General features: G+C 35.4%; 1 protein-coding gene across 1 annotated transcript in view; it reads right to left on the reverse strand.

Annotated features, from left to right (window-relative positions):
• LOC109359863 (FT-interacting protein 1-like) overlaps window positions 1-793 on the reverse strand; it is a 2661-nt gene extending 1868 nt beyond the window's left edge. The window contains exon 1 of the mRNA XM_019604557.1: window positions 778-793. Coding sequence (XP_019460102.1) covers window positions 778-793 — 16 coding nt within the window. The remainder of the gene's footprint in view (window positions 1-777) is intronic.

Here is a 10019-nt window from a genome sequence, read left to right on the forward strand (position 1 = left end):
CGAGTCTCTACATTAGGCTGATCTGTACCAGCCTGATCCTCATCATCAGATAGCTCCAAATCCACTGTAGTAAAATCTTCCTGGTGTTGCCAAGTACTTCCATACTTGTAGATACCCATCTTGTGGATAAGGCTTTCACTAACAAGGTGATCTTTGTCAGAAGTCTCTGTGACGATGGTGTTAGATACGTCAATATGTGGATTGTCAATAATTCTCGATATGAAGATACTGTAGGGAAGCAATTTGGATTGCGATGTAGACACATTATACATGACCTTCAGAATTTCTTCAGGACAATTAACCATTATATTCTCCTTCACAACATACATACATTTCAGATCATTAATAGTAGGTTGTGCGTGATTAGCGTTCCTCTGAATCAAGATGTACGTAATCAAATAGTGAAGCAATCTATTCTCTATCGATATAGAAACAGCTTTAGTTAATTCTCCTTGGACATACAAATGGGGACCTCTTAGACATGATTTATATACCTCAACAATATCAAAATCAACTAGCCATTCACAATCATGTATGCTAACACCAGTAGTGGATAAGCCACCCACATTCATAAAAATGCTACTATCCATCTCAAACAGATTTCCTGAAATCATAGACCAGTATCTACCATCCTTATAACGGAAGTTAGCATAAAATTCCCTAATCAAAGCTGGGTACAAATTACCCATTAATTCCAAAAACATTATAGCACCCTGAGCCTGCATACCTTGTGGAAATGTGAAATTCTATTATGCCATCCAGGTAAGATCGACATACCTTTTTTCCTTCCCATAAATTTGGACAACCGGGTCTTTTGAAGTATGAGTGAGTAGTAGAGATCTCCATGGTCGTGCCTCACGTTCGGATTTTAAGATGAAGTATTAGGAGGCCTACGAGTGCGTTGAGCAGTTGTCTTGAACCTCTTCGAACGTCCTCTTTCCATTGAAGATTAAAACCGTGAGTAATGAGAGGAGAAGGAGGATAAGGGAGGGAACCTAGTCCTTAGGGTTTTGGAAATGGGAATGGGATTCTTGGGGAATAGAGAAACATATTGGATGAAATGAGGTGCACAAATGAGTAAAGGTGAGGTTTAATTCTTATATTAAGCTAAGATTTCGAATTTCCTACTTGCATTTGAGATTTCCAGAGAAAGGGGGAAGAGAGGGTTTGAAGAAAGTGACAAAAATTCCTCTGATTCTATTATATTTGCTGCCGTTAATCGATTAAGTGTTGCATTTTAATCGATTAGACAATGTAAAAATTCCAGGTTTTCAGAAAAATGAGCCCAGGTAATCGATTAAAATAAATCTTAATCGATTAAATTTAGTGAAAATTGAAATGTTTGCTACTAGAACTCATTTTAATCGATTAAGAAGGATAGTTAATTCATTAACTAGCATCAGATATGCAAAATCAAGAGGTTTTTGGGGTTTAAAAGCATGCAAAGATTTCTAACATTTATCAAGCAGTTTTTACTCAATCACATATACATTTTCAGCTTGTCATATAAGATCATGAGTCATAAAAGGAATGTAATACATTCATTACAAGTATACATTTTGAAGCATAGAAGACATTAATCATGCAAAACATATAATAACATTTTTAGTAATTTTAATCAAGATAATTTTCATCAAGATTTCCAAGTTCTCTTCGAAGAATATAGAAGGTATCTCGTGAGAGAGGCTTGGTAAAAATATCAGCCAATTGCTTAGATGTTTCAACAAATTCAAGCACACAATCGCCTTTTTGTACATGGTCATGCAAAAAATGATGTCTAATTTCAATATGCTTGGTTCTAGAATGCAAAACGGGGTTCTTGGATAGGTTTATGGCACGTGTGTTATCACATTTTACAGGAATATTTTCTAGATTAAGTCCAAAGTCCTTAAGTTGATGCTTAATCCAAAGGATTTGAGAGGAACACACACTGGCGACAATGTATTCTGCTTCGGCGGTGGACAAAGCAACACATGCTTGCTTTTTACTGTGCCATGCAACTAAAGAACTACCAAGTAAATGACAAGTCCCACTAGTGCTTTCTGATCCAACTTACATCTCGCAAAATCAGAATCGGAATACCCTACCAAGGATAACAAGGCATCCATAGGATACCATAATCCCATATTAGTTGTTCCTTTTAAATATCTCATAATTCGTTTTACAACAGTATAACGTGCCTCTGTAGGCAAAGCTTGATATCTAGCACACATACAAACACTAAACATAATATCGGGGTGACTCGCAGTTAAATACAATAATGAGTCTATAATCTCACGATATTTGGTTACCTCGATTGCTTTTCCCTTTTCATCTTTATCTAGATAACATGCGGACACCATAGACATACAAACACTAAACATAATATCGGGGTGACTCGCAGTTAAATACAATAATGAGTCTATAATCTCACGATATTTGGTTACCTCGATTGCTTTTCCCTTTTCATCTTTATCTAGATAGCATGTGGACGCCATAAATGTTGAAGCCTCTTTACACTTTTCCGTGTCGAACTTATTTAGTAGCTCTTTGCAATATTTCGATTGATGAATGAAGATGCCATTTTCCATTTGTTTGATTTGAAGTCCAAGAAAGAAGGTCAGCTCACCCATCATCGACATCTGAAATTCACCCTGCATCAACTCAGAAAATTCTTTACATATAATGTCATTAGTAGATCCGAAGATTATATCATCAACATATATTTGAACTAAAAGCACATGATTATCTAATCTACGAATAAAGAGAGTAGTATCAACCATACCCGTCACAAACCTTTTTTCAAAGAGGAAAGAGCTTAATCTATCATACCAAGCTCTGAGAGCTTGTTTCAGGCCATAAAGGGCCTTTTTGAGCTTCTATACATGGTTCTGATATTTAAAATTTTCAAAGCCGGGAGGTTGATCTACATATACCTCCTATTGAATGTAGCCATTTAAGAAGGCGCTCTTGACATCCATTTGAAAGAGCTTGAAGTTCATAATTGATGCAAAGGATAAAAGCATCCTTATGGCATCTAATCTAGCTACAATAGCATAGGTCTCATCATCATCGATGCTCTCCTCCTGGTTGCAGCCTTTGGCCACTAAGCGAGCTTTATTTCTTATTATCAAGCCACATTCATCCAATTTATTACGAAAGACCCATCTAGTACCAACCACTGGATGTTCTTTTGGCTTAGGAACCAAGTCCTATACATTATTACGCTCGAACTAGTTTAGCTCTTCTTGCATAGCTATACCCCAGTGCACATCCTCAATGGCCTCATTGATGGTCTTAGGCTCGATTTGAGATACAAAAGAAAACAAAGTTACAAAAGTTACGTAAAGAGCTATGGGTTACCACCCCCGTAGTTATATCATCTATTACTTTGTCGAGTGGCAAGTCCTGATGCTCATCATGTATAGTTTGCTCTGCTTCTGCTTTTTTGTCCTGGTCCATGTCCTTAGAGTATGCTTCTTCCAAAGCACTTGCAACATCATCAGAGAATACCTTCCTCTTCTCTTTTGAAGAAGATTCGTCAAAATGGACATGCACAAACTCTTCTACTTGCATTGAATACTTATTAAAGACTCGATAAGCTTTACTATGCAATGAATACCCAAAAAATATACCCTCATCGGCTTTTGAATCAAATTTACTTAAAGCTCTTTTTCCATTATTTAATATGAAGCATTTACACCCAAAAGCATGAAAATGAGAAATATTAGGTTTACGGCCTTTTAACAGTTCATATGGAGTTTTTGAAAAAGTAGGCCTCAAGAGTATATGATTAATCACATAGCAAGTTGTATATACTACATCAGCCCAAAAATATTTAGGAACATTGCTTTCATTTAGCATGGTTCAAGAAAGCTCCTCTAAGACTCGATGCTTCCTCTCAACAACTCCATTTTCTTGAGGGGTACGAGGGGCCAATAATCTATGCATAACAAAATTTATCAAATAAATGGTTTTCAAATTCGCCACCATGATCAGATCGAATATATACTATCTTATGATTAAACTAGTTTTGGATTTGCTTGGCAAGGTTTTTGAAAGACTTAAAAGCATCGCTCTTGGACGAGAGAAATAATGTCCATGTAAATCTAGAGAAATCGTCAACGATCACTAAAGCATAAAAACTACCCACAAAACTCATTACATGTGATGGTCCAAACCCTTGTATCACATTCTTTTTATGGATATCACTAAAGCATAAAAACTACCCCCAAAACTCATTACATTTTCGTTCACGGCTTCATTTGAGTTACCAATTGTTTCAGTGCCAAGTATCTTCCCGTTGTTGTTGTCTCCATAAGTGACAAACCATTTTTCTTGCAAGGATAGATCTAGGAATTCTGACCTATCACCTGTCATATGTCTCGAGCATCCACTATCAAGATACCAATACTGTCCATGTGCTCGAAGACATACCTGCAAAACATAGATCACTTGTCTTTTTCAGGTACCCAAGTTATGTTGGATCCTTTTCTGTTAGTAACTAGGGAGTTATCTCCCTTTGTCATCCATACATACACGCCACTAGGCATACCATATTTTCTAATATAATAAGAGTAGGAAGTGTGGCCATGAGTGTCACAATAAAAGCATGTAGGGATCCTATATGGTCTTCTCCTACACGTAGGGGGAATATATGCTAGCCCGGTATGGTCACCAACATTCCTGGTTTTACTAAGCATAGTGTCTAACATGTTTTGACTCTCTTTGAGTTTTGCGAGTTTTTCATTTAATCTCAAATTTTCATTTTTAAAATCATCGCAAGAATCACAGACAATTGGTTGACATAAATTATTATCAGAGCAATTGCATGCATTACAAGAATAGATCAAATCTAAGGTTTCATTTTCTAATTTTAGTTCATCTAATTCTTTTTGTAATGAAATTATTTTTTATTCACTTACCATGATTACTTTTTTCCTATCGGAACTAATCCTAGCTAATTTCTTTAACTCATCATGCAATTTGACATACGCATTATACAATTCTTCATAAGGAGAAGAATCATCAGATGAAGTAGATGAGATGTCAGAATATACCTCGTTGTTTACCTCTTTAAAATTTGAGCAACATGCGTCATCTGTTCTTGTCATTAAACATAGCTTTGTTGTCTCTTCTTCATCTGAGGTGCTGGATATCGTGTCCTCCTCTGGTACATCCCATACTATGTAAGCTTTCTTCGATTTGAAGTCCGGAGGAGGGCTCTTATATGAATCAACCTTCTTGAGGTAAGTAGGACATTGGGACCTCATATGTCCTGGCTTACCACATTCATGGAAAGTGAAGCACTCTTTACTCTTGCCTTTTATGGTCAACTCTCGCTTCTTTCTTATGGAAATGTTTGAAGCCTCCTTTCTTTAGAAATTTCCCGAATTTGCGTACGAGAAGGCTCAAAGTTGCTTCGTCTATATCTGAATCAGATTCATCTTCTTCTCTCTCTTTTGTGGATTGAGATGTTGTTGCCTTGAGAGATATGATTTTATTTTTGCGATCTGATTCTTCGTACATAGTTAGGCGTCCAAGCTCCATTTCTTGCTCTTTAAGTTTTTCAAACAATGTCGCCAAAGGCATGGAGTCAAGACCCTTTGATTCCATAATAGTTGTTACATTTGGTTGCCATCTCCTGTCAAGACAATGTAAAACTTTGTTAGTAAGATCTCCTTTGTTAAACAACTTATCCAAAGCAGCTAAATGGTTGACTATATGAGTAAAGAATTTCTGCATATCACCAAAAGATTCATTTGGTAACATACAAAATAACTCATATTCATGTGTCAGGTCATTCAGCCCGGTATGCTTGACTTCTCTAATGCCTTCATGAGTCACTTGTAAAGTGTGCCATATTTATTTAGCACTTTGGCACTGCGAAACCCTAAAGAACTCATAATAGGATAGGGCCAATGTGATGATATTTTTGGCACGCAGGTTATACTGAACCTTTTTGCATTCATCATCGGTCCATAGACTTTTAAGTTTATCTTTCGGTTCATCGTCCACTAAATGTTGTGGAACGAAGGGCTCGTTGATTACGGATTCCCAAATATCCGAGTCGATGGCCTTTATAAAGATTTTCATTCCAGCATTCCAGTAGGCATATCATTCGTCACTAAATACGGGAGGCCGGTTAATGAATGCGCCATTACCGCCAAAGGGGTTGGTGGAACCCATTTAATTTCCCTAATGGATCACGCAGATACGGTTGAGCTAGCACGACGTACTAGCTCTGATACCACTTGCTAGGTATCAGTGACATAATACACCTAGAAGGGGGGGTTGAATAGGTGTCGCAGTTCCCACTTACCACTATTTGCATCAAAGCCCTATTCTAGAGACTTACCCAGTTAATCGATTAAAGCTATGACTTAATCGATTAAGTTGCACAGAATTAGCAGTTGCTGACTGGCTCAGTTACGAAGCCAATTACATAACCAATTACAGATTATACATAATTGATATAGCAGATATATTTGAACACAAATGATCTTTATTTGGCAGTAATGTTATATTCAAAATATCAGTTACAATAGGCAGTTAAAAGATACTGAAAACAATAAAGAGATAAGGGAAAGAAACAACCTGCAACAAGGTTTTTATACTGGTTCGTTTTGTGGTCCACACTACATCTAGTCCTCCCATCTGATCCTGGAGATTTTTCTTCACTAAAATTGAAACCAATGTGTCTTACAAACACAATTCCAATTACAAGACCTTGAATGCTCCTTTCTTGAGTTCCCAGAACCTATACCTTGGTTAAACCTTACCCAATCGCCTAGAAAAACCTTTACTACGATCCAGCCCCAACCAAGAGTATGCTCTAAACTCAAGACCTCCAAGTCTTGGTGAAGACTCTCTCATCTCTTTGGGGGTACGACACCAAGAGACGACTTTCCTTATTACACAAACAACACAAAAAACAGAGTAATATGAAGCACTAAAATAGCTCAAATATTACAAGAAAGAACAAGCTATAAACCCTATACAAATCTCACAATTTCTATAAATATGTATAAAGAACATGTAATTTCTACCCTTAAGAAATCTCTAAGCAGTAGTGAAAGAATTATGCAAAAACAAGATAGGATGAAGAATACATTTGATAATATGCAATGGATGGCATGTTAATCCTAAGCATAATACTATCTCATTCTAATCTCACATGCAATTCCCTCTGCGTATATGAAAATACGCAACTTAGCAATTCTAATATGAATGTATGAATGTATAAAATCGTTTATGAAATTTTTTGAAAAAACAGTTTATATAGAAAAGCTGTTTTTTACCCAATTAATCGATTATGTTGCTTGTTAATCGATGAACGGACTGTTAGAGAGTAACTGAAATACGTTTTATAGTTAACTGTTGGAACTGTTAAAAACTGTTTTCACGTTAATCGATTAAAGCTTTACTTAATCGATTAAATGACATATTTTCAGTTAAGATGTTAATTGGTAAACTACCTATATGTTATGCTTATCAACTATACATGTTTTACCTTTATGTTATGCCTAAAATGCAAAAATAATATTTATGATTAATGTATGAACATATAATAAACTAGATGGTATGTCTCATGTAAATGATATGATAGTTTTTAGACATTGTGAGATTTGCGTCTTGGTTTACCTAACCTAGACTCAATAACTAAGACACATCTAAGACTCTAGTCTAGACATGAAGCTCTTGAATCTTTAGCATGTTGATTTGTTGAGTTGTCTTTAAGCTTTCACTAAGTCCTCTGTCTTCATCAAAACATATGCAAGCATAAGTGCACTCTTAACACATTACACCTTCATTTGGAAGTGTAGAAAAATATTTATGAGAAACTTTTGCCCAAAAGTGTTATTGAAACTGAAGTTCAAGTATGATTCAAGTATATTTTGTTTCATAGACTTAGGATGTTATTTCTAGAGTTTTGGAAAGGTTCTCAAATAGCATTTCAGGAGGTACAAGGTGTTTGGGAAGTCAATAACTCGTTTTGGAAAATTCTAGTTTAGTATTACCGGACCTTTACTGTCCAATGAGTATTCAAGTACTCACTTGGCATAATGGGTTACTAGTCCTTTTTTCTGATAGGTAAATATTACCAGGTTTCTAGTAACATGTTACTCTCTTTCAATTGACAAGTTATACCGTTTTAAGTTTCCTGTTATTATGTTTCAAGTAACATGTTACCCCGTTTCAAATAACGTGTTACTCTGTTTTCTAAAATGTCATTTTTAGTACCTTCTAACTCATTTTCATCCTTTTTAACACATTGAGAAAATATTTGAAATATATATTTCTAGGAGCATGCGTGATAAAAAGTAAATACTGACTTTGTAAAGGTTAGGTCTATATTTGAAAGCAAATAAAAATCTTATATATCTTTGTGTATGTTGATTTCCATTAATAAAAGTCTTTATCCTTTTTCTTATTTTTGTTAATGTTGGTGTCTTCATCCAAACCTAGCCAAGGTAAAGGAGAGAATCTTCTTTACTATCTCCCCTCTTTGATGATGATAAAACAATATCATTGACAGTTACATTCTTGATTGATTAACTTAGGTTTCCCATATCTTAAATATTCCCCCTTTGTATAAGACCTCATTGCCCTAAAATATAAATCAAGCAAGATGAAGACCAAAATTTTCTCCCCCTTTCAATATTATGAAAAATAAGGAAAAGCAATAATTTCCAAGGCAACATACATATGGGACATACAATTTTTGTCAAGAAACTGAATACATATCCCAAGGTTAAGAATAGTAAACATAATATTAAAACAAACTTGTCCATTGGAAAATTAAAAAAAAAACATTGTTAGAAAAGTAAAATTACAGCCAAAAAAAGTTGAAATACACCTAAGTAGATTTAGACAAGTCAAATTAAAACAAATGAAACACAAAGAGTTCTAAAACGATTCGGACTCATCGTCATCCATGTCCATATAGTCTAGATGATTTGAGATAACCATAATGTCATTTCGTAGCCTTTGATTTTGTGTCTCAAAGTTGTCCATTTTTGTAGTGTTGTGCCTTCAAGACTATGTAGTTCGTCCATTATCATTCTATTGGTAGGTTCATCGGTTGACGATTGAGGTTCATAAGGTTGTTGTGGTTGTGTTGGTGGAGTAGGAGGTGTGAAGGTCAATATGCTCATTCTTATATTTTAAGCTACCATCTATAGTGACCTAAGGGCACACCATATTTTCTAATCATGCAAGTATTTGGTGTATGCCCATGGTTCTTACAATAAGTACATATGGGATGATGCTTATGTATCCTAGTTATGTTGTTATAATAATTAAATGCATGAATACTTTGTTTCTGAAAGTTTATTTTTGTTGAGACATTTTGTTTCTTCCAAACTTGGCTATTAGAATAGCCAAGACCTCTTCGGTCTGTAGAATGTCTCTAATCTTTAATCATTATAACATAGTAAAGCATAGTAAGTTCACACATAAACAACAATGAATTGTTAAACCAAGTACATAACAAACAACAAAGAAAATCCGAACAAGTTCAATAACAACAACATCAAAGAAAAGGTCAAATATACAAATCCTAATCCAACTATTCCAAGGTCTCAGCTCAGCCTGGTCAGTCTATTCAACATCCAAATCCATGTAGTCCAATTGATCAGATAGTCAATGAAGTTCTGTTTGGACTTGTTGATTCACAGCATTAAGAGCATCTATCCTATAGGTGATGTAGTCTCGAATTGAGACTAACTAGTCCATGACCATTTGATTGGATGGCATGGAATTAGACGAATATGACTCAACATGGAATGAAGAGGGTTGTTGCATAGGCGGCTCAACAGATAGGTTACCAGTTTGAGCAGGCTAATAATCACCATGATGCTTATAGATCATATCAGTGGTATCCCAAAAGAAACTCATTTTGTGGATGACATCCATATCGATCTTATTTTCTCGAGCGTCAAGGACGACCTTCGATTCTCCAACAAGATAAACACCAAAATGCTAAAAAATGGCAGTTATGATGATATCATAAGGTAAGGGGCCAAAATCACCTCTAA

Source organism: Lupinus angustifolius, chromosome LG11 (assembly GCF_001865875.1).
Source record: "Lupinus angustifolius cultivar Tanjil chromosome LG11, LupAngTanjil_v1.0, whole genome shotgun sequence".
NCBI classification, from domain to species: Eukaryota; Viridiplantae; Streptophyta; class Magnoliopsida; order Fabales; family Fabaceae; genus Lupinus; species Lupinus angustifolius.